Source organism: Gymnoscopelus microlampas, assembly GCF_963454915.1.
Source record: "Gymnoscopelus microlampas genome assembly, chromosome: 17".
Taxonomy (NCBI): Eukaryota; Metazoa; Chordata; class Actinopteri; order Myctophiformes; family Myctophidae; genus Gymnoscopelus; species Gymnoscopelus microlampas.
The window spans coordinates 13,169,081-13,195,545 of NC_139954.1; the positions used below are offsets into that span (position 1 = coordinate 13,169,081).

A 26,465-nucleotide genomic window follows, 5' to 3' on the forward strand; every position below is an offset into this window, starting at 1 on the left:
CTGGCTGGAAGTTCAAAAATAGCACAGTGTGTGTGTGTGTATGTGTGCGTACTCGTGTGCGTGTGTATTGTGAGCCAGATGTGCACAGGTACAGTAGTAGCTCTTGGGATTAACCTCTGCAATTTCAATCCCCTATTTTTGCCTCTCTCTCTCTCTCTCCCCAACCTCCGTCAGTAGTTCATCTCAACAGGTTGCTCCCTTGAGTGAGGTCCCGCCCCCCACCCCGCGTTTCCTGTTGTCTGCGTGCGTTCGTGTGCTAAACGGGTACGAGGAGTCGTTGCATCACATCCTTTTATATGAGATAATCAAAGTCACAGGGAAGAGGCAGAGGTCTTGTTGTGACATGTAGCGAAGGAAAATGTTCTGTTACATTTTAAAGATCCTGAATGACCTGGAACGCATCTGTGTCACTTTTTTGATTTGAGCTAAAAAAAAAAAGCATTATTTTACACGTTGGCTGTTCAAAAATAGCAGATCTACAAGCTCGTAGCGCGGCACCGAGTGCCGCGCTACGAGCTTGTAGATCTGCTATTTTTGAAAAATCGTGAAAATGTGTGCAAATCGTTGAACATATATTGTTTTAAAGCGCCATTTTTAACTCGAATCTTTGCTTCTGGGGGGTCCCTGGAACAACATATTTTGAGATGGGGGGGTCGGCGGCCAAATACATATCATTTTGGGGGTCCTTGACGTGAAAATGTTTGAGCGCCACTGATATAGAAACATAGGTTTTTCAGAAATCTGTTGACATTTGTAGAATGGGCCTCAGGTCTTAATGGGTTAAGTATGAGGACTGTTATACACTACTTGCAATTTCGTTATGACAGTCAATTCTACGTGACTCGGAAGGAATTCTCTCCATCTCTCTCTCTCTCTCTCTCTCTCCTCTGGTACTGTTGTGCTGATAACTTAAGAGTATTGATCAGTGTCAGTGGAGAAGTAAATGCAGCATTGATCTATGGTAGATAGTTAATGCAACGTTTGTTGCAACACACACACACACACACAAGGTCTGGTAAACAACCCCCCTCCTCCTGGCCCCGAACGAACGCAGCCCCGCCCTATTCCTCTATTCCTCTTCATTGGTATTGGCCGGTTTATTGACCGGCCCATTGATGTGACGGGCCAGGCATATGTCAGGTGTCTCCCCCTTGGGGGGAGGAGGGGGCTTCATCCATCAGCCAGAGCTAATCGGGACTCTTTTATGTTTCAATATAATAAAAAAAAAACTCCATCGCTCTGTCAAGCCACTGTAATGCAGTATGGCTCTCCTATTTTATACATAGGCTATTTGAAAATAGCCGATCTACAAGCTCACAACGCGCCGCGATGCGACGCGTTGTGAGCTTGTAGATCTGCTATTTTCAAACATTGTAGCACTTTTACTTTTGGTCCCTTAAGTACATTTTGATACCAATACTTTTTGTGCTTTTACTCAAGTCAATTTTGAATTCCGGACTTTTACTTGTAACCGAGTACTTCTACATTGCAGTATCGATACTTATACTTAATACTTAAGTAAAACATTTGAGTACTTTTTCCACCACTGCTCCTACCCTTTCTCTCTCTCTCTCTATCTCTTGCTCTCTCTCTCTCTCTTATGATGTTCTCTCTCTGTCATACACACATTTTTTTAACAAAAATCATTGCGGAACACACACACACACACACGGACACACACACACACACACACACACACACACACACACACACACACACGCACACACGTACACACGCACACACGCACACACGCACACACCAAATGTATCATTATGTAGTGGTTCCTCACTAAAACAGTGCAGAGTGGAGTATTACAGCTGCAGAGAGGTCAAGTGCTGCCTGACCACAGCAGCAGCTGAGTGGAACCTTCCAGAGAGCAGAGCTGTAGTGGTCTGCATGGAATGGATGGATGGATGGATGGATGGTTGGTGGAAAGATACGGCTGGAGGACCAATGTAGGGGTCTGTACATTTTTGAGACGATAATAATGCTCGTAAAAACGAAACAAAAAAAACATATCGGAGACATATAGACAGTAACCCATTGAGACCTGAAGCCGATTCTACACGTCTCCTAAATCTCAACAGAATTCTGAAAAACGTATGTTTCTATATCAGTGGTGCTCAAACTTTTTCATGTCAAGGACCCCCAAAATGATATGTATTTGGCCGCGGACCCCCATCAAAATATTTTGTTCCAGGGACCCCCCCAGAAGCAAAGATTCGAGTTAAAAATGTTCGCTTTAAAAACATATATATTCAAAGATTTGCACACATTTTCACGATTTTTCAAAAATAGCAGATCTACAAGCTCATAGCGCTACGAGCTTGTAGATCTGCTATTTTTGAATACCCCAAGGTGTAAAATAAATGCTTTTTAGCTCAAATCTAAAAATGACACCAGGTCTTAATGGGTTAATATAGCGCTAGTAGCAGAGAGACGAAGCGTGTGTGTGCGTAACGGCTATCGTGTACAGCAGGGGTCTTCAACATTTTCAGGCCAAGGACCCCCAAGCTGAGAGAGAGATGAAGCAGGGACCACCCCCCCCCCCCACTAAATATTATATAAAATGATGTTGCAGATTCAACTTTTTCCATACATTTCATAGATAGTTGGATTCATGTTAATGTGTATTTTCAGATAGTTAACCTTTGAAACCCTCACTATTTAGTCAACTTGACCGTTGGCTCTGTACTTGGTCTGCTCTTTTTCCCTCTACACCGACTCTCAGAAAATAGCCGATCTACAAGCTCACAACGCCTCGCAGCGCGAGGCGCTGTGAGCTTGTAGATCTGCTATTTTCAGCTAATGGTCCCCACCACACAAAGATTTGGCGGACCCTGTAGTAGGCTAACTCTGAGGACCCCCAAGGGGTCCTGGACCCCCTGTTGAAGACCCCTGGTGTGCAGCACATGCACATTTACTGGAATTGTGAATACGCCTTGCCATTTATTGAGGTTAACATTGACCACTTTTTACACCCTATCTACTTATGTTGACTCCCCCAGGGCTCTGTACTAGGCCCCCTACTTTCCCCCCCCCCATCCATCCCACCAAATCTCAGCTGAAAATAGCCCGCTCTACAAGCTCGCAACGCGTCGCGTTGCCACGCGTCGCGTTGCCACGCGTCGCGTGAAGCTTGTAGATCTGCTTATTTTGGCCGTATACGTTCGCCAACGGAACCGGGACTCCTGGCGTCCATGTGGTTAACCCATGAAGACCTGGAACTGTCATTTTTAGATTTGAGCTAAAAAAGCATTATTTTACAGTTTGGGCTATTCAAAAATAGCAGATCTACAAGCTCATAGCGCTTGTAGATCTGCTATTTTTGAAAAATCGTGAAAATGTGTGCAAATCTTCTGAATATATATATTTTTAAAGCGAACATTTTTAACTCAAATCTTTGCTTCTGGGGGGGTCCCTGGAACAAAATATTTCGATGGGGGTCCGTGGCCAAACACATATAATTTTGGGGGTCCTTGACATGAAAAAGATTGAGCACCACTGATATAGAAACACACGTTTTTCAGAAAACTGTTGGGATCTAGGAGACATGTAGAATCGGCTTCAGGTCTCAATGGGTTACATTAACACTGGATTTCATTGTGTACTTAAAAAAAAAGCATGTGGTTCTACTTTATATCCCTCTTTTTTCTGGTCCTTCTCCTGTGTAGCACGTATTAAGAGACAAGAGGGAGGGGGGAGCGGGGAGAGACTCCTATAAAAATGCTCAGCATGCCTGAGACTGCCCTCTGATGTCACTAGCTCTGAGAGAGAGAGAGAGAGAGAGAGAGAGATGGAGGGAAGGGAAAGGAGAGAGAGAAAGTGGGAGGGGACCAGCTGAACAGAGGGAGAGAGAGAGGCAGTAGCCGGAGGGCTAGAGAGCAGAACATTGCCGTCACTGACAGAGAGAGAGATACAGACAGAGAGAGAGAGCAGAGGAACAGAGAGCCGTATAGAGTAGACCCAGGTCTCTGCGTAGCGGCTGGCTGCTCAGCTGTGTGTTCAAGCCCCTGTGTTGGACTTTTATAGAGCACCGAGCGGAGTTTTTTGGGGGCTTTGAGCCGCGAATACACACACACACACACGCTCTCGGACTCTACTCGCGCCCCCCCACGCGCTAAACACACTCACACGTACATACGACACACACGTAAACACACGCATAACACACACACACACACACACACACACACACACACACACACACAGACAAGACACACGAGCACCCGGACGGAGCAACTGATGGGTAAGTGCTCTCTCTGTTGAACACTGTGTACTGTGCTCTGTGTGTTGTGTTGTGGGGTGGTGGTTGTGTGTGTGTGTGTGTGTGTGTGTGTGTGTGTGTGTGTGTGTGTGTGTGTGTGTGTGTGTGTGTGTGTGTGTGTGTGTGTGTGTGTGTGTGTGTGTGTGTGTGTGTGTGTGTGTGTGTGTGTGTGTGTGTGTGTGTGTGTGTTGTATGGATGGTTGACAGTATTGAATAGTACTGATGTATGTAGTCTCACGCTCAGCACTACTGACTGCAACCTTCAGCTGAATGGAGCAGATGGCATTGGCCACTGCTGTCCCCCCCCCCGCCTGCCGTGTGTGTGTGTGTGTGTGTGTGTGTGTGTGTGTGTGTGTGAGTGTGAGTGTGTGTGTGTGTGTGAGTGTGTGCGCGGAGACGCACTATATGAGGCATCATTTCAAAGTAAAAACCTATTACCATTTACCATAATAAATGACATGTTGTTCATTGCTTGGCGTTTCAAAAGGCGATAAGTCATTTATTTGGAGAGTCTCGTAGCGGTCATGATGAATCCGTTGGTGTACGTTTTTCTTGCAAAGTGTGACGGCAGGCTGGTTTGTAATGATGCTCTCTGATGACGGTGTTTTGGAACTACATGTGTTGTTGTTTTTAATCAGTCGGTTCAACTCCAAACAGTTGCTAGGAAGTTTGCAATGTTTGTGTATTGTCTACGTCATGAAACACCATGGACAGATTTTATGAACGTCCCAGTGGGGCGGCTCTTTTCTCTCTCTGCCTCTGTGTGTGTGTGTGTGTGTGTGTGTGTGTGTGTGTGTGTGTGTGTGTGTGTGTGTGTGTGTGTGTGTGTGTGTGTGTGTGTGTGTGTGGGTGGGTGGGTGGGTGGGTGGGTGGGTGGGTGTGCATTTGTGCGCATGGTTTTGCCCCAGTGCTGACTGAGAGACGAGCTAGTCACAGTCGAGCGATGAGAGCTGGAGGTGTGTGTGTGTGTGTGTGTGTGTGTGTGTGTGTGTGTGTCGGCCTGTCACAATTATCACATAAAAGTCTAATCGCAATCATTTGAGATAATCAGAATTATTGTTGCATAATCGTTTCCATGTTGAATTTTTTTTCAAATCTAAAAACAAAAGCTGAATTAGCTGATCTACAAGCTTGTAGATCAGCTAATTTTGCACATGTATAAGTTATTAAATATGTCAATAATGTATTTGTATATTTAAGTTATTTGTCATATATGTCCTTTGCCGTGTGTGTGTGTGTGTGTGTGTGTGTGTGTGTGTGTGTGTGTGTGTGTGTGTGTGTGTGTGTGTGTGTGTGTGCGTGCGTGCGTGCGTGCGTGCGTGCGTGCGTGCGTGCGTGCTTGTGCGGGTGCATACATGCAGTTAATGACTTCTGATGACTGTGTTCTGGTGCAGTACTGTAGGCCCATTGTGTTGTAATCCAACCAGTGTGTTAAGTCAGTGTTTCTCAACCTTTGGGCCGGGGCCCACTGGTGGGCCGTGAGGATACTGCAAGTGAGCCTCCAAGTGGTTGTCAAAACACTTAAAAGGAGTAGTTCACCCCAAAACAAATCTTATACTTTTATCAATTACACAACCCCAGGAAGCCAATAAAGTCTTCCTAAGCGGAGACTCAATGGAGACTCTTTGAGTTTTGAAAAAACGTATGTTACTATATCCTTTTTCATATCAAGGACCCCCAAAATTATATGTATTTGGCCGCGGACCCCCATCTCAAATGATGTTGTTCCAGGGACCCCCCAGAAGCAAAGATTTGAGTTAAACATTTTCGCTTTAACAAATACATTCAAAGATTTGCACACATTTTCAAGATTTTTTCAAAAATAGCAGATCTACAAGCTCATAGGGCGGCACCCGGTGCCGCCCTATGAGCTTGTAGATCTGCTATTTTTGAATAGCCAAAGTATAAAATAATGGTTAAAGTGGTTACACAGATGCGTTCCCGGTTTGAATGGGCTACGGCATAATTCTAATAAGTCTAACATTGCCTCTTGCTGCCATAGTGATACAGGTGTGTGAGGGAGATGCTGTTGTGTTCAGGTTTATTTTTGGGTTTGCCTTTTGTTTGGGAACCCTTGTGTTAAACGACCTGCCACTGACGTCTGTCTGTCTGTCTGTCTGTCAGACTAATGCCTGTTTTATACTTGGTTGTGGCACCGTGTTGCACATTTAAAACAGTAGATCTGTTGTGCGAGTGAGTGTGTCGATCGGCTATTTTCGGCTGGCGCGCAAACGAACATAAATCACCCTTTAAACTGATCTCTGGAAGTCGAGCGTTTTTTTTGTGTGCGAGACAGACGTTATTGTTGCGCGCACAATGGCCACCATGGCCCGCCTCTGACCATGAGGCTATGGAGAGAGGAAGTGACAGCAATGAAGTGCTAATGAGATACAAAGACGGAAGGAAAACATTCCACCCCATCCTTGGCAACGTGGAGTGTCACATCCATCCCCACACACACACACACACACACACACACACACACACACACACATACTGTACATACGCACACACACACACACACACACACACACACACACACACACACACACACACACACACACACACACACACACACACACACACACACAGAAGGTCAGCCCAATGGATCCATTCCCCATTTCAGAGCCGACATTAACCCATTGAGACCTGAAGCCGATTCTACAAATGTCTCCTAAATCCCAACAGTTTTCTGAAAAACGTATGTTTCTATATCAGTGGTGCTCAATCTTTTTCATGTCAAGGACCCCCAAAATGATATGCATTTGGCCGCGGACCCCCATCAAAATATGTTGTTCCAGGGACCCCCCAGAAGCAAAGATTTGAGTTAAAAATGTTCGCTTTGAAAATATATATATTCAAAGATTTGCACACATTTTCACGAATTTCCAAAAAATAGCAGATCTACAAGCTCGTAGCGCGGCACCGAGTGCCGCGCTACGAGCTTGTAGATCTGCTATTTTTGAATAGCCCAAAGTGTAAAACAATGCTTTTTAGCTCAAATCTAAAAATGACACAGTTCCAGGCCTTAATGGGTTAAAGTGCTGTCGTGGTCAGAGCGTGTGGCGTGCCCGTGCACACACACCGGACAATTTACTGTTACCCTAGTCCCATCAGTCTATACTCTCATTGGTCCTGCCTCAGCCTCCTAGCCCCCACCCCTTGCTTCCTTATCCAACCAACCACTGGCCTTGCCCCCCCCCCCCCCCCCCACTGGTCGCCATGGCGTTCCCCCCCGCCGTTTCCACTCCTTGGGAAGCACCGCCACACGCAGGTTGTGGTGCTGTTGTGGCTCATTGGCTGAGTAATATAATGTCAGGGATTACATCTACTGCTAATCTCTAAGCCGCACATTAGTGCTTTATAGGAGTGTGTGTGTGTGTGTGTGAGCTTTGTACTTATCATGCGCATCATGTTTATCTACAGTGTGTGGTCTCTGTTGCTTGGAAATTATTCCGTGCCTTGGAATACATACTGTGTGTGTGTGGGGGCGCTTGCATGGTTGCGTCTGTGTGTGTGTGTGTGTGTGTGTGCGTTGCGTTGCGTGCGATGCATGGGCAAGCTCCCCCGACAGGGGTCTGGCGGGGTGAGTGAATCCTATGGGGAATCCTCCTGTTCTATAAATAACTCTCCAACATGCGCGACCCCATGATCCTAGCCTGATCCTGAGAGATACAGACAGGCTGCAGGGGAAAGGAGATGGAGGGATGAGAGAGAGAGAGAGAGATGGAGAGAGACAGGAGGAAAGATGGATGGGAGGGAGAGATGGATCGTGTTTTTCACGAAGCCTTTTTTTGTACGTGCGTCGAGTACTGTACATTTTGCAAACCGGAGGGAGGGAAGGGCCCTTTCGTAAACGGTTGTGTTTGTTATGCATCCTATGTGGAATCGCCCACACGCTTACACTCGCGCGCACTCTTACTTGGAATCAAATATTAAGCCCAAAGTTTTATGAGCCTCAAGCATGTGTAAATGAAGTGGATTTAAGTGTGTGCGTGCGTGTGTGTGTGTATGTGCGTGCGCGCCAGGTTCCCAGATGATGTTCATCCTACACACCTGTTGCCAGTAATAGAAGCTACTATACTCAGGGCTTTGCGGTGCTATTTCGCTACTGTAAATGTAAACCTACGCTTTGTCTGCTGGGCCTTGTTTGAAAGATGGAAATGTTTGCATTGTGTGTGTGTGTGGGGCTGTGTGTGTGTGTGTGTGTGGGTGAGCCAGCTTGTATAATCACACTGTAAAATCCAGCGTTCTCGTTTCTGCTCCAAAGAGTGTTCGAGTGGAACCCAAATGGACCGGTGCACAGATCCCCTACTGTATATTGTCTGCACTATGAGCTTATGCAACGCGGCTGAATGCCGTCCTCGTTAGCCAGACTAATTGCCTCATAGCCACCCCCGCTGGGCGCTACTGTACGCGCATTGTCCTTGTGTGTATTCCGCCCCGCATGCACAAGACATTGTTTGCTGTCGGCATGCCCTGTCTAATCAGTCAACTTTGGTTGCGTGGCGCGGTTTGTTTACATAGCCTATGGAGGGGGCTGTTGTTTACTTACATGTGATGTTATTTTTATCTATTTAGTCCTTTCTCTCTGTGTGTGTGTGTGTGTGCGTGTGTGTGTGTGTGTGTGTGTGTGTGTGAGAAAGCACCATTCCAGTACTCCTGGAGTGCATAAAACCCTTAAGTCAGGGGTCTTCCACAGGGGGTCCGGGACCCCTAGGGGTCCTCAGAGTTACTACAGGGGGGGGCCGCCAAATCTTTGTGTGATATGATTTTTCTTTTTTTACATTAACCGCTTGAACCCGAGCATCCCTACTCTGGGGAGAACTTTAGCCAAAAATAGCAGATCTACAAGCTCACAACGCCTCGCAGCGCGAGGCGTTGTGAGCTTGTAGATCTGCTATTTTTGGCACAGGGATATAGTTGTCGAGGGAAAATGGAGCAGACCAAGTGAAAAAAAAAAAGTTTCATCTGAAACACAATTTTATACAATATAGAGGAGGGGGTCCCTGCTTCATCTCTCTCTCAGCTAGGGGGTCCTTGGCCTGAAAACGTTGAAGACCCCCCCTGCCTTGAGCTACTTGTACGTCAGTGAGCCGTGCTGTACAGTTGAATGGACCAAGATCATTGTGAAGCATTTTATTAGGGGACCTGCTGAAATGCAGGAGGCAGGATTCCTATTGTATTCACTGTCGTCTGTCTGTCGACAAATCCTCTTCTTGAGACCACTGGGACAGGGGCAGGGCCATGTCTAACCTGTCTTTGGTGTAGTTCTTGTGGTAGATAATAGACATGTAGGCTATACTCACTACGGTTACATGCATGCAGTATGAGTACCTATACTGCAATTAAGCCAATCATGCAAATAATGGCTCATTAGATTCAGCTGTATCAGAGGCCAGAGGTTTACAACCCTACTAGACATTAATGTGGTTTAAGATGGAATAGTGTGGATAAGCTGAATGGAACTGCCGGTATTGATTTGATTCCCTAGAGGAAGCAGTGTTTTTCACCGAACGAACGCGGATTCACTAATAATATGTCACCGTTCCAAGATATAGGCTACGCCTGTGTAATATTTACACTAGTATGTCTTTTAAAACATGTAAGATGAATTTGGTCTCCTCACTCTAAAAGTGTTTTTGCCAGTAACATTCCTCCCCAGAGATAGAGCTTATCTTGTTACTCCTCACAAACCTCCTGCTTTCTGGTAGGAATTAAGCTATTCCCTCTTTTTATTAGAACCTTGTATCACCCGGCTGTATATACGCAGCCCTGTTTGCTCTGAGCTGTGTTGCCCGAGGCAATCTGCCTCGCCATCGCCAACCATTAGAGCTTCGTGGTGATCACCGCTTGCCTATCTCGATGTGATAGCGTTATTAAAGCATCATTTCATTTTAAAAAAAAAATCACATGAAAAAGAATCAAAGGTGTTTAGGCCTACAGAACTTTGGCTTAATTAGTGTGCGTGTAACCGTGACTAATGTAAGCGAGGCCTTTGCAGTAGGCCTACACTGAAGTTAAAGCAAACTTCCCCCTCTAATTGCCCATACCTTAACTTCCCCCTCTAATAGCCCATACCTTTAGCCACACAAACTTTTGATGCTCTCTCTAAATACTGCAGTATAATGTGCCTAAACAACCGCCGTGTGTGTGTTTCTGTGTTTTGCTAATGTGGCTACGCTAGCCCCCATCCGACTCACCCAGGTACAACTATCACTGCTATGTAGATGTGGTACACTAGCCTCTGAGATGTTGGGTCTCTCTCTTCACCTCTCTCTCTGTCTGTCTGTCTGTCTGTCTGTCTCACTCTCTTCACCTCTCTCTCTCTCTCTGTCTGTCTGTCTGTCTGTCTGTCTGTCTGTCTGTCTCACTCTCTTCACCTCTCTCTCTCTCTCTCAGCCCCTTTTTCCTCAGCTCTCTCCCCTCCCTCCCTCCCTCCCTCTCTCCCCTCCCTCCCTCCCTCTCTCTCTCCCCTCCCTCCCCTCTCTCCCCTCCCTCCCTCTCTCTCTCCCCTCCCTCCCCTCTCTCCCCTCCCTCCCTCTCTCTCTCCCCTCCCTCCCTTCCTCTCTCTCTCCTCCCTCTCTCTCTCTCTCTCTCTCTCTCTCTACTCTCTCTCTCTCTCTCTCTCTCTCTCTCTCTCTCTGTCTCACCCCCCTTTTCCTCAGCTCTCTACCCTCTTTCCCCTCCCTCCCTCCCTCCCTCCCTCCCTCTCTCTCTCTCTCACTGTCTGTCTTTCTCTCTCTCGTGTCTTTCTCTCTCACTGTCTGTCTCTCTCTCTCTCTCTCTCTCTCTCTCTCTCTCTCTCTCTCTCTCTCTCTCTCTCTCTCTCTCTCTCTCACTCCCCCCCTCTCTCTCTCCCTCCCTCTCTCCCCCCCTCTCTCTCTCTCACTCCATCCTCAGCTCTGTCTCTCTGTAGCTGGCTCTCTCCTAGCCTCTCAGCTGGAAAATGAGAGCTTGTAATTGGGTATTTATTGTGCCAAGCCTCGGCCCCAGCAGCCAGCCATTGATCGCTGGGACTCCTCTCCTCATGGCCGGCAGTGTTAATAGAATGACATGCACATAAATACATGCACACAGGCTTGATTTGCAAGAAGTGCTGGAAAAAAAAGTGCTGCAGTAAGGCTGATTCGGGCTGCTACGGTATATTACTGCTTTTCTCCATTCCTGGTGCCCTATTTTTTGCAGTGCTTCCCCTCATATCGACAGACAGCCCACCATATACATAGAATTCACACTTGGAAACATCGATGCTTGTTGTGGTTGAGCAATGCTTCTTACACATACATTTAGTTTGCCATGTGTTATTATGACAGCTTCGACTTTTGCACTCATTTAACCACATGAACCGTAGTGTCCACGGTTGCCAGATCTGCTCATCATAATTTCCCCGCAAGATTTTATTTAAAAATAGCTGATCTACGAGCTTGTAGATCTGCTATTTTCAAATAGCTGATGTACATGTTAAAGTACTCATAGTGGCCCATAGTCGCTTCTTTTGGGCTGGTTTTCCTAGACCTGGTTGCTTGTTTCTCTCACAGAATCTGGCAACACTGGTAGTGTCCCCATTCTTGGGCGAACATTTGGCAAAAACATTGACGATCTACAAGCTCACAATGGGGAGGGGGAGGGAGCGGACCTTGTATAGAGTCCTGGGGGACGGCGTTCATCATAGATTTTAAGTGGTTAACACACCCAAGTTGGTATATGCCTGCACTGTAAAATCCTCAGTGTCGGTGTATCCATTTGTAACTCTTAAAGCAGGGGTCTTCAACGTTTTTTCCAGCCCAAGGACCCCCCTAGCTGAGAGAGAGATGAAGCAGGGACCCCCTCTATATTGTATGAAATTGTGTTTCAGATTAAACTGCTCTTTTTTTCCCTCTACACCTATACCTCTTTGCCAAAAATAGCCGATCTACAAGCTCGCAACGCCTCGCAGCGCGAGGCGTTGCGAGCTTGTAGATCGGCTATTTTCGGCCAATGTTCCCCTCAGAATAGGGGTACTAGGGTTCAAGTGGTTAATGTAAAAAAAAAAAAAAACATCCTATCACACAAAGATTTGGCGGACCCCCTATAGTAGCTCTGAGGACCCCCTAGGGGTTTCGGACCCCCTGTCTTAAAGCTTACAAATGCAACCAACTGGGGCGCCATTTGGTTAACATTCGTATGCTTTCAGAGTAAAATTCACGCTCGGGATTTTTTTTAAATGTAACGGTTTAAATGAACACTGAGGATTCCACTGTGTAAGGACATACGACGGACAAAATGATGTCCTCTCTGGGGGGAGGGGGTGGGGGGGGGGGGGGGCAGATAAATGCTAGGGGTCCCTTTTGTCAGACTTATGTGAGAACAAACGGCCCTCTGTGGACCAGCATCCCCGGCTTTAGCTATAGCGAGACACTCCCGCGCGCGGCTAACGTCACGGCTACATCAGTGGTCAGGGGGTCGCGGGGGAGAGTGCAGGGGCTGTGTCTGGGGGGGGGGGCAATCAGAGTCCTAGTTAGAGGAAACGGGGGCAGAGGCGGCGTATAGGCTTTGCGTCAAATGTCCTAGGGGCCCTTATTTCTTTTTTTTTCTGCCACACTATTTCCAGAACTGTATGGGAAAATGTACAGCGAGAAAAGGGGCGCTAATTGAGTTGGTTGCTCCCTGCGTGTTTGGCAGGGCGAAACGCGGGGGTTTTGGCCGAAGCCATTGAAACCCTCCTGAATGAACCCAATGTGTGGTAGCGGCACTCCGCTTGACCCCCGGCGGCCCGCTTGGCCGGTCCAACAAAAGGTTTTGTTTATTTGACCCCGCTGTTTGTTGATCGTTTGGTGTGTGGAAACACTTAACGGGCGTGTGTGTCTATGTGTGTGTTTGTGTGTGTGTACCGCATTTGGGACGCGAGGTTATCATATGTCGCCGTGTGAGAGGAAGATGCTGATTGGTGGGTCGGAAGGCTGTGAGAAGCACAGTCGACAATGGCGCCGTCTTCTGATGTTGCCCCCCTTTGTTTCTATGGGCTTTGGTTCTAATGTGGAGGTGAAACGTGCGGGTCTCTGTAGGTCACAGTTCGTGACCCAGGTCACAGTTCGTGACCTGCGAATCAAGCGATCATTGCAGCAACGCGGTTAACACGCATGCATGGACATACAGTACAGTGTGCCAGTTAGTCGCCGGGAAACCACATTCATACCCGAGTCCTCAATGTTTAACTTAACCCTGACTCTGACTGTACCCCTATAACTGAAAGGAAAAGTATGTTTTTACACTTTTAGAGTATATCCGTGGTCATACTGGAGATATAATTAACAATAGATGGCGCAGAAATTGAAAAATTGTATTCTTTATTTTTTACTATGTACAAAAGTCCCTAAAAGTCTAATCTTAAAGGAGACACACCATGAATTTCACTTTTTTTTTACTTTTTTTTGTATTTTTTGGGCTCCCCAGTGTCTCTTGTACCCCAAAAAATATTTTTTTTTAACATTCAGTCATTCATTCTCATTTCAGAGATTTTCAGAATGGGCGTGTCTGAACAGGCCATCTCAGAATGGCATGTTTGCTTACATCACGAACCATTCTGCCCATGTATTTTGACAGACAGAATTGCTCAGTAGCACCCCTCTGCCCAACAGGATGTTTTGGTATTGCAGCTGAAAGTGCTTTATAAGCCTGAGAGAATTGACTTGGGATGAGTATATCTGAGTGTTGATTTAGGCTCAAACCTTTTGAAAATGGTTTGAGGGACATACACCATATGATATTAAATATCAAATATTTTTTTTTAATTCATGGTGTGTCTCCTTTAATTACTTACTGTCAAATAAAAGTTATGCGTGACTAAATCAGCAAGCCCCTATGAATAGAGGCTATGCGCGTGACATCATCGTCGGTTATGCAGGTTATGCGGGAACGTCTGCTGAGTGGCAAAAAACTACTTTCTGGCCTTGACAGCCCATGCATCCAAACAGAAAAGTCCTATCTGACTGTATTAAACGACGTTAAACTCACCAACATGGCAGCTGTACGGAAAGCTTGAATTATCCTCTTTCTATCTGCAAAGTTTTTGTTTCATGAAGATCCACCGTACACATGCTATGACCTACTTTATGTTGATAAATTCCATGCAGGTGATTATTTCTCTAAGTATCAGAGTGTGGAAGCGCTCGTTTTCAATAACGCAACGTCCTGCTGCATCCTTTATGTGCAATTTATAAACAGGTGGTACGCAGGACCGTTGAGTGATTTCCAACGAGCGCTTCCGAACTCCATGCTACATGCTGGTCAATGTTTTGCCACTCAATCTAGATGAGGGGAGCTTGTCCTGGTGGACAACTGAATATTAATAAAAATAAAATGACCCCGTCCACTAATCTAACAAAAAACTTAAACCTTCCCCTAAAAATGGCACCTTTTCAGTGTTGAGCGGAGCCTGGCTAAAATGTCCACGCATGGCTTTATGTCCAGAACTGAAACTGTCCCTAAACAAGTTGTGTGTGTGTGTGTGTGTGTATGTGTGTGCGCGAGTTCGTGCACACACTGCAGCATCAGGCTGTTGGGCCCGGACCACACCCTTTCTCCCTTTTTGCTGTCCCAAAGTGAGGTGTCAAGTTACCCTCCCAACGCTGAAACTCTGCCCGGTACCAAAGATCCCATTGGCTATCTCAGCCAAGTCACTACAAACTCCATCACTCCTTTCTCATTGGTCACTGGGGAGAGGCCAGGGACATCTGTGATAGGCCAGAGACGACGACGCTCTCATCTGGTTTCAGGGCCATCGATAATGGCAGAGGGCCTGGCATGGTGCCAGGCGGCACTCCTCAAAGGAGATATTGATCAGAGAGGGGGGTCAGGGGGGGAGGCCCAGTGATATGCGGGGTTTTCACCTTGATCTCAGTAGGAGTAAATTATTATTCCAGAATTCAGTTGCTCATATGGATTTTATATTTAAATGTGTTTGTTTGTACTTTTAACACCTCCCCCCACACACACACACATACACACCCGCCCTTTGTGGCGCCGCACAAACACTCACACTCTCTCACACGCACACACATACAATAACTCATAACTCAATAACACATTTTACATTTCATTTTAAAGGGCTGCAATGGAAATAATGCTTTTGGCTTTCTTGCGTGTTATCCTTTTGACAGTGGTGGTGTGCAGCTTTAGTAGGCCTATGTCGTTTTTGTTACATATGATAATAAAGATGTCAAAATCTCATACAATCTGGAAATCATTTCCCCCCGTAATTTTTAGAAGCTACAGTAACACTAAATTGTTTTAGTCCAGTGTCTCCTAATCTTACAAATGCTACTTTCCCCAGTGTGGGGAATAAGTCTTCGGTACAATTAATCTTATAAAAAAAGTAAACACTGGCGTGTTTGTCAACAGGGGCTTCGGCAATACAATTAGTGTTGTAGGATTTAAAAGTGGAAAGAGATTTTGCCCTAGATTTAGATCATACACACACAATACAATCCGGAATCACTCTAAAAGCTTTCAGAGTGAAATTAACACTCTGGATTTTACCGTGCGGGATTATGCTTCTGTTGGGTTTTAAGCAACTGTGTTATGTTGTCATTTTAGGGAAATAATCTGTGGTAATGCTTTTGTGTTCGTGAAAAGAGGATCATGTTTATGCGGGGATGTGGATTTCTACCGTATATTTATCCCAAACCTCATTAAATGAAGTTAGTGTCCATGTTTCAATAGCTTAGTTGAAGCTATTGACACGCACTCTTTCACTGTACAGAGTACTACAGACACGCACTCACTGTACAGACACGCACTCTTTAGGTCGCGACAGACGGTAAGAGGTCCATGCTCGCGCTACCGCTCGGATCAGCGGTGATTGCGCCGCGATCGTTGTTGTTTTGTCCTCCTGCACCGCGCAGGAGTGCGGAGAAAACGAAAAGCTCGCCACAATCCAGCTCTTGTGTGCACAAACGAGCGCGCGCGAAAGTTTCACAGGACGCTTGCCTCATTGAACATGAATTACATAGGCGCGTCGGTCACTTGCCGTCTATAAGGACCCATACAGCGTATTATTACCGTTGAAACTGAATACACGTTTGAAACTCCAGCTTTGTTGAGCCTTCATTAGTCTCTCTCTCTCTCTCTCTCTCTCTCTCTCTCTCTCTCTCTCTCTCTCTCTCTCTCTCTCTCTCTCTCTCTCTCTCTCTCTCTCTCTCTCGAGCCAGACTGTTGCCTCTCACAATTTTCAAACGCTTCCGTTATACAGTCTGCGCAAAGGAAGCGCTGAAAAAGAGGATGTCACGCCTCCTCTCTGCTTCGCGTAAAGTCGCGTAAATTTGTCGTAAACTGTAAATCAAATTGGTCGAAGCATATATAGGTTGCTGCTTATCAAAAATGCAAAAAAAAAATATGTTTAACCCTTTAAGATCTGGAACGCATCTGTGTCACTTTTTGATTTGAACTAAAAAGCATTATTTTTACACTTTGGCTATTCAAAAATAGCAGATATACAAGCTCATAGCACGGCACCGAGTGCCGCGCTACGAGCTTGTAGATCTGCTATTTTTGAAAAATCGTGAAAATGTGTGCACATCTTTGAATATATATATATTTTTTAAAGCGAACACTTCTAACTCAAATATTTGCCTCTGGGGGTCCCTGGAACAAAATATTTTGAGATGGGGGTCCGCGGCCAAATACATATCATTTTGGGGGTCCTTGGCATGAAAAAGTTTGAGGACCACTGATATAGAAGCACAAAGTTTTTCAGAATACTGTTGGGATTTACAAGATATTTGTAGAATCGGGTCTTCATGTCTTAATGGGTTAAAAGATGTTTTCGTGAACACAAATGACGCAACAGATGACGGCTTCCTTTCTCGGCTTTCGGGACGTGTAGTTCCAGACTATGTAGCATTCAGAGATTGTGGAATAAGCAGTCTGGGTGCTCGAGACCAAGCCTTCATTAACAGATACAGTGTAGAGAGACAGGAACCATAGAGAGAGAGAGAGAGTATAGGGCAGTGTCTTGCAGCAAATGATCTGGCCGGCTGGGAATCAAACCAGGGCCTCCGCTGTGTCAGGCATTGGAGACCGTTTGGTATACACCCTAACCATTTGGCTATTGCAACAGATCTTGGATGTTCCATGTTTCCTAGGTTAACTATGGAAATCGAGATGTGTGTGTGTCCGTGTGTGTGAGTGTGTCCGTGTGTGTCCGTGTCCCCAGGGTTGTGACAGTGATATGATTTATGGGTTATGGCTGAGCTCTCGTGTCCCCCACCTCAGCCAGATGCAACAGAGCTAGTGTGGTGACCCAGAGAATCAATCTCAATCAGTATCACGTATACAAGCTACAGTACAGCAGAGCATACAGTACAGTACATACACATACTGTACACACACACACACACACACACACACACACACACACACACACACACACACACACACACACACACACACACACACACACACACACACACTTTTGTGAATCCTTACTGTAGGCCTACTGTAAATGTCACCCAAATGAAGTCATTACACTTGCGCACTACACATGAATTCAAACTGCATCATAATAACCACATATTCGTGTCTACACATGCACGCACGCACGCTCGCATGCGAGCACACACACACACACACACACACACACACACACACACACACACACACACACACACACACACACACACACACACACACACACACACACACACACACACACTTTACTGTAAGCACTAAGTACTGTGAGCTAAAGAGCTGTGTGTGTGTGTGTGTGAGTGTGTGTGTGTCAGCAAATCCCTACTGCTAAAGTCATGTTGCTGGGGGATTGTTTTTGCTCTGTTGCCATGTTGCATCATTCTACCCCTGTACGTGTGTGTGTGTGTGTGTGTGTGTGTGTGTGTGTGTGTGTGTGTGTGTGTGTGTGTGTGTGTGTGTGTGTGTGTGTGTGTGTGTGTGTGTGTGTGTGTGTGTGTGTGTGTGTGTGTGTGTGTGTGTGTGTGTGTGTGTGTGTGTGTGTGTGCGTGCGTGCGTGCGTGCGTGCGTGCGTGCGTGCGTGTGCGCGCGCTGTGGGTGTGTGTGTGTGCATGCCCGCACGCTCCAGTCTCGAGTAATCTAGTGTAAGAATAGTGCAAATGAAGCCATAAATTAAAGTTACGGACAACTACTATCTGACCATGTTGTTTTGAATGTGAAAACGCCCCCTGTCTTACATGCCTGGAAATGTGAGTGGGTGCACGCATGTACATACCAGAATGAATACATAGTATGCATGTTGAGGGTGTACACATTAAGGGTGACACTGGACATGTGTTTACTTGTACAGTATGTTTACATGTTTGAGGGTACAGTATATGAGTGTCTTTGTGCACTCACTGTACTTTAGGTATGTATTACATACTGTATAGGGTGCGTTTGAGAGTGCATGCTAACTTGTATATTAACACATTGGGTGCCAGCATTTTATAATAACAGATTACGTTCGGTGTCAGAAATCTCACCGCTGAGCTGCACAGCGCTGTTTAAGCTGTAGACTCCACGACGTGCATGCCTCCATTTTGCCCGATGGTCCTGGCTAACGCATGGAACGATAACATCTCTCACGCGAGTAACAATGGCGGAGCGATCGTGCATACAAAATGAGTTCCCCAGCGTAAAAAGTTTCAGAGTTTTAGGGGTTTTAGAGAAGGAGATAGAACGGAAGCGGATGGGAGCCATGTTTTTTGACACGATGATCCATCTGGCCTATCCTTCTCAGAATCACCACGAGTGATCCCAGAGCTGCTCCAGCCCCTCCCGTGTGAAAAAAACCCCCAAAAAAAACAAAAAGACACCAAACACGGTTCAGACCGTGTTCGGCACCAAAGCGCTACTCTGTGAAAACACGGTTCGGACCGTGTTCGGCACCCGATGTGTTAAGATTGTCTTTGTAACTAATCCACCCCATCTGGTCCTTGGTCTGCCCCGGGGCCTCCTCCTCAGACTGGGTTACGCAGCGAGGACCCCCTTAGGGAGACGCTCGGGAGGCATCCGTACTAGATGCCGTATTAGACCCACCTTAGCTGTCTCCTTTCCAAGTCAAGGAGCAGCAGAGTCTCTCCCGGGTAGACTGAACTTCTCAGCCTAAGGGAGACGCCAGCCACCCGTTTGAGAAAACACATTTTGGCCTCTTTTATCCGCGATATCATTCTTTCGGTCATAACCCACACTTCATGACCATCGTCACATCAGTGCGGCACAGCGACTGCAATACCGCTCCTGCTGCTCCGAAACTCCGGCTGATCTCCCGCTCCGTCCTGTCCTTGCTCGTGAACAAGACCCCGAGATACGTGAACAAGACCCCGAGATACGTGAACTCCTTCACTTTGGGGCAAAGTTTCGTTCCCTACCTGGAGTGCTAACAATCCACCGGTTTCCTGCTGAGAACCATGGCCTCAGATTTGGGTTACACTGGTGAAAAATATTCTACACTTGTCCTTCAGTACTAGTACTTGTATTGTATTTATTTATTTTCCATAAAATCACTTAGACTCTATAGTAAAAAATATATACATTCTTACACTCTCAGACTTATGAAGACTGGTGATTTTACTGTGTACTCGTTCATTATTTCAGTGTTGATTTCGTCGACTAAAACTATGATGAAACATTTTCGTCGACTATCTTTTTTCACTGACAAAAACGAAATAAAGACTAAATAAAAACTAAGCTATGATGACTAAAACTAAGACTAAATATACTGACAATTTCGTCAACAAATAAAAACTTGACTAAAATGTTAGGGAGGGGCTAGAGGAGAAGAGATTTGATTGATTGAATTGATTGAAATTTTTATTAGGCAAAAGAATGTAAAACAACACAGTTACATTTATAATGCTTTTGTCTAAAAGGTCCAGCCAAAAAAGTCCTTGCGGGCTTGTTTCCGTTGGGGTCCTTGAATTAATTTCATAGACACTAAATGACAAGTCATTTTATGTTTGGTTTGCGCGTGGGTGTTGCGCTCTCAAAAATAGCAGATCTACAAGATCACAGCGCGACGCGTTGTGAGCTTGTAGATCTGCTATTTTCAGCATGCAACCGAGTGTAAAATCAGCCCTTATGACGCCATCAAGGCACCGCCAAAATACATTTTAGTCGACCAATTCAACTGTAGATTTAGTCGACTATAATCTTATGCTATTTACTCGACTAAAACTAGACAAAAACTAAAATATTTCAGATGACTAAAACTAAATGGAATTTTATTTAAAAGACTACGACTAAATCTAAATTTGCTGTCAAAATCAACCCTTATTATTATTCGCTGTGTTCCCCCATGACACTTCAAATAATGAACACAGTCTCTCTCCCCTTGGGAGAGAGAGACTGTGGGCTTGTTCCTCCTGCTGTATAGGAACCTCAACTCCAGCATTACAGGATTCCTTCCATTCTTACCCCACCGGTGAACTCAGCAACCCTCAGAGACAAACCTATTATTGGGGTCAAAACCTATGCTTCACTGTGCACGTTCACTCATGCATGTACAACTGTACACGCCAACACACACTCACATACCCTATTCTCTCTCTCTCTCTCTCTCTCTTTCACACACACACACACACACACACACACACACACACACACACACACACACACACACACACACACACACACACACACACACACACACACACACAGCCACACAGGTGCACTGCCTACTGCCTAGAGGCACGCGAGGCTTCTTCGCTAGCCTGACCTTGTGTGAACCTGACCAGGGGAATTGTCCTCCCTGTGGGAAGCACACAGCCGCAGCAAGGGCCATGAACCCACACGAGAGGAGCCTTCCTTCCTCGTGTTTTTTTTTCAAAGACACGCCGGAAAGCCCACATTCCTTATTGTAAGCCCAAGCCTCTCAACATGTTGTGTTGTGACTGACTGGCTGGCTAGGTGGTGGTTGTTAAATCTAGGCACTAACTATAGCTATAGGCCTGTCACAAATGATTGCATAATCGTTTAGGTCGTTGAAGAATGCTGATCCATTTTCTATTGTTTGTTTGTTTTTGACAGCGGAAATAGCAGATCTACAAGCTCAAAAAGCGTCCCGTCGCAAGACATGTGCGAGCTAGATCATCTATTTACCGCAATTATGACAAGACATTTAAACCACTTGAACCCCAGCATCTGTATTGTGGGGAAAGCTTTCGCTGAAAATAGCCGATCGACAAGCTCAAGCTCGCGTTGTGAGCTTGTCGATCGGCTATTTTTCAGCGAAAGCTTTCCCCACAATAACAGCAAACTGAAAAGACACTAGTATTGAGCCCTGAGGGACTCCGGTTATAACCATATGGGGTTTAAGTGGTTAATATATTTTATTGATGGAGCTGTAGAGAGGGATGCCGTGGTCGATGAGCCTATAAACACACACACACACACACACACATTCATGTCACATTCGCATTCACAGCCCTTCTTACCTATGCAGGGAGTTGAATTTGTTCAAGTCTGCCTCCCACGCGTGCAATGTGTTCACAAACACTTCACCGCCCTAGAACAAGATGTGAGCGGCCTTGTACGTGTGAGCTCATTGTGCAAAGCTAATAGGGTTTTTCCATTTTTGTACGTGATGAATTGAATATTGTGTGTGTGTGTGTGTGTGTTGTGTGCATTAAGCTGTGTGGGATGTATACGCCCTTCAGCTCTTGAACAAAAAGTGAAAGGCTGCAATTACCACGCTCGATTATTAATACTTTGTGACCTTTTGCGTTGTTTCCAGCGAGCAAACGGCTAAATGTTGTTAAGTGGGGATAGTTATTTAGAGCAGTGATTCTCAACCTTTTCCATTTCAAGGACTCTCTGTTTTAAATGCATTAGGCCACAGTCCGTCATTTTATATGACATGTTTTCTTTTTTAATCTCTGAGACCCCAGTTTACACTGTAAAATCCTCAATGTTGATTTAACCCATTAAGACCTGGAACTGTGTAATTTTTAGATTTGAGCTAAAAAGCATTATTTTACACTTTGGGCTATTCAAAAATAGCAGATATACAAGCTCATAGCGCGGCACCGAGTGCCGCGCTACGAGCTTGTAGATCTGCTATTTTTGAAAAATCGTGAAAATGTGTGCAAATCTTTGAATATAGATATTTTTAAAGCGAACATTTTTAACTCAAATCTTTGCTTCTGGGGGGTCCCTGGAACAAGATATTTTGATGGGGGTCGCGGCCAAAAACATAATAATTTTGGGGGTCCTTGACATGAAAAAGTTTGAGCACCACTGATATAGAAGCATACGTTTTTCAGAATACTGTTGAGATTTAGGAGACATGTAGAATCGGCTTCAGGTCTCAATGGGTTAACTGTGAGTGTACAAATGGAACCAAATGGACCATTCCAGTTATAGAACCCAAGTGTCCATTTGGTTCCTAGTGTATCCATCAGTCATTTAGCTGGGGACCCCCTGGAACCCCCTCAAGGACCCACGTTTGAGAGCCAGTGAGATTAGATGGCATTCATTAGCCAGTTGGAACGCCACCATCCATATTCTGGGGGGGGGGGGGGGGGACATTAGCCAAAAATAGCAGATCTACACGCTTACAATGTGCCACGTGGCGATGCATTGTGAGCTTGTAGATTTGGCTATTTTTGCCGAAGAGATTTGGTGTAGAGCGGTCCAAGTCAGAACCAACTCGGGTCTGTTTTACCAAGTCTAAGCCCCCTTTCGATTGCAGCTTAAGCACCACACCACACCACACTACACCACACCACACCGCATCAAAATATCTACCGTTTCCATTACACAAAAGTACCCCTGCTCAAATCCACAGGTATGAGTAGCAGACTCCGGTCATTCACACTCATTTGTAATGTAAATGTTTGCCTAACAATGGAATGTAGGTGAGTGGCCAACTGTCCTGTATACAAATGCAAATCACCTGTGCACATGGCCCAGCTTGGCCTAGCTCAGACCTACCCAGGACTGGGTACTTTTTAGGGACCAGTTTAGTACCACTTACACACCACTCTACCCACTTCATTGTAGTGGAAACCGAGGCACAAGTGGTCGGTGTGGTGTGGTGTGGGGTGAGGCCATGGATATGGAAAGCCGCCTTAGAGATGTTTACTGGTGCTACAGTAGATCCCGCAAGAGTGTTTTGCTAGGACAGAGTAAGGTTGATAATAAAGTTTTCTCCTGATTTATCTCTCTGAAAAAAATCCATTTAAGTGTGAAAATCTCTGGAATATTGTGTTGCTTGTGACGATCGGGTCCAATATTTAGTTCAGTGTCCACGGGGCTGAAGAATGGTTCAGAGGCTGTGTTCACGCTCGCTCTTCCATTGGAAATAATAGACTCCAACCTGCTTACCGTCTCCTAAAAAAAGCGGCCACTTATGTCCAGTGTTGCCAGATTCTGCGAGAGAAACAAGCAACCAGGTCTAGGAAAACCAGCCCAAAAGAAGCGACTATGGGGGCCACATGAGCACTTTATCATATACACCAGCTATTTTCAAATAAAATCTTGAGGGGAAATTATAATAAAGCAGATCTGGCAACCCTGCCTATATCGCGCAGATACGGGAAGCAAAAACCGGAGATGGCATGTCTTCTTGCTATTTTGGTCTTGGGGTGATATCCACTCATTTTGGGATCATTTCTCTCTCTCTCTCTCTCCTCCTCCAGTGGACGTGAGCACACCGGCGCTGCCCATGCAGGTGCCCCCGGCCGCCACAGCCATCCTCCCCATGGACCTGCGTGTGGTGGACCACCACCACCACCACCAGCAGCAGCAGCAGAGCCCCTTCGGCCTGGCGCCGCCAGCCCACCACCCCGCGCCGCCCGCCTCCTCGGCCGCCTCTCCGGCTTCCTCGGAGGGTCCGGGCCATGGAGCGGGTCAGATGGGTGAGTCACTTCATCCGTTTGATTGGATTGGATTGTTTTTTAGTTTTTTTTTGTGAATTATTTTGCAAATATTTTGATATATGTGTTTTTTTAAAGCGAACTTTTTTAACGCAAATCTTTGCTTCTGGGGGCACGGTGGGGCACGGTGGCGCAGTCGGTAGCGCTGTCGCCTCACAGCTAGAAGGTCCTGGGTTCGATTCCCGCCAGGGACGCTGTGGGCGCTGGGGGCGTGTTCTCTCCTCCACGTCATCGGCGCCCATACCCTAGGAAAGGGCCTACTCTGTGTGGAGTTTGCATGTTCTCCCCGTGTCTCCTAGGGTAGTTAATACCCTCACAAAAAACATGTAGTAATCCTGGTCACTATACTGCCTCCCCCTGGTCAGCCGGGGCGCCTGATGGAGGAGAAGGGAACTGGTTGGAATAACGTGATCCTTCCACGCGCTATGTCCAACCAGGGAAACTCCCCCCTGTCGGGTGATAAGAAGCGGCCTGCTTGCTCCTCATGCATTGAAGGAGGCATGAGCTTCAGCTTGGGCTCTCCCTAGGCTGGCAGAGGGTAGGTAGTGCCCAGGATTACATAGGCAATTGGCACTGGGTGAAAAAATGTGGGTTACAAAATCGTGGGATAAAAATTATAACTAAAAAAAAAAAAATCTTTGCTTCTGGGGATTCTACAAAACATTTTTGGAAAGAAAAACGTATGTTGCTATAATATCGGTAGTTCTCAAACTTTTTCATGTCCATGGACCACCCGAATAGCATAGCATAGCTCACCACCCGAATAGCATAGCATAGCTCATAGCACGGCACATAGTGCCGTGCTATGAGCTATGCTATGCTATGAGCTTGTCTGCTATTTTTTGAAAAATCGTGGAAAGCTTGTACATCTGCTATTTTTTTAATAGCCAAAGCAATCTTAAAATGACACAGGTGCCTTGATTGTTAGTGAGTTTCGATTAACGATCATTAGCATTCCTAGTCTGCGCTCCATTGTACGAGGGCAGTCCCTTTGCCAAAAAGTCCAGATGTACACGCTTTTGTTAGCTGGTAGAGAGAGAGAGCCGTTCTTTTTTTTGGAGGGCAACTCCCATCGATGGAGAACGAATGATTAGCTTACGGTTGCGTTTCTCGGTGTCTGTCTGCAGCAGGCCTCCAAGAGCAGCAGCTGCAGCAGGAGCTGTTGACCCTCAAACACAAGCAGCAGCTGCAGAGGCAACTGCTGATCGCCGAGTTCCAGAGGCAGCATGAACAGCTGTCCAGACAACATGAAGCACAGCTACACGATCATGTCAAGGTGAGGTGAGAGGACGGAAGGACACGCAGGACGGGACAGGACATGTGAAGGGGTCCTCTTCTAGGGCTGGGCCATACGACTTCCAACTGATTTATCAACATTATTTCAAACTTTTGCCTCAATTACGATTTTAATTAAAGGTAGTGTAAGTGATTTACTTTGGTTAATATAAGTGTTAAATAGCTCTATATTCTGATAGTACTCATTGCTATAGAGTGTTTGTTCAGTAAAAGGAGTCTCCCATGTCTCTCCAGCTCTTTATTAAACAGAAAATGCATTTTCAGTGCTCTCTCCTGATTGGCTTAAATGTTGCCACCTACCTGAAAATGTATTTATATTCTGTTTACTAAAGAGCTGGAGAGACCCCTGTGATGGAACAAACGCTCTGTAGCAATGATTACTATCAGTATATAGTACTTTAACCTTTTAACAAAAACAAATTGCCAAAAAATATCACTTACTTATATCAAATAGCAGATCTATTGGCTATTTTCACTATTTTTGTATGCTGCAATTGTGCAACAAAGTACTGTTTTATACAGGGTTTAGTGGTTAATCAGTGGTTTTAAAAAATCTATTGGAACTTTTTGGTGTTTATTCGCTGATATACAAGAAAAAAAATTATTTAATTTTCTCCTTGATTATTGAAGATTTTGGTTCTACTTATCGGTTTCCATACATTTTCAGTTAATTGCCCAGCCCTATAGTCTCTTCTCTTCTCTTCTCTTCTCTTCTCTTCTCTTCTCTTCTCTTCTCTTCTCTTCTCTTCTCTTCTCTTCTCTTCTCTTCTCTTCTCTTCTCTTCGTCTCCATCCTCTCTCCATGTCTCCTGGTTGTTTGACTGTGTGTACTGTATGTGTGTGTGTATGTTGGGGTTTGTTTCCTGGATACAGTGAGGGCTGTGCTCAGCAGTAATGCATCATGGGAAGGCAGAGAGGATGCTGTGTGCGTGTGTACACTTAAATGATGTGAGTATGGTAGTGTAATTGGATCTGTTAGCAGTATTTTGCTGCTTTGCCATCTCCATGGGAACCTAGTTCCTCGGAGAGAGAGAGAGA

The 26,465-nt window shown here is 45.7% G+C and overlaps 1 protein-coding gene across 6 annotated transcripts in view; it reads left to right on the top strand.

Moving 5' to 3' along the window:
- LOC311064972 (histone deacetylase 4-like) overlaps positions 1–26,465 on the top strand; it is a 280,612-nt gene that overhangs the window by 117,866 nt on the left and 136,281 nt on the right. For all 6 annotated transcript variants that reach the window (XM_084085063.1, XM_084085065.1, XM_084085066.1 and 3 more), the window contains 2 exons: positions 23,896–24,114; positions 25,260–25,408. In XM_084085063.1, coding sequence (XP_083941189.1) covers positions 23,896–24,114; positions 25,260–25,408 — 368 coding nt within the window. The remainder of the gene's footprint in view (positions 1–23,895; positions 24,115–25,259; positions 25,409–26,465) is intronic.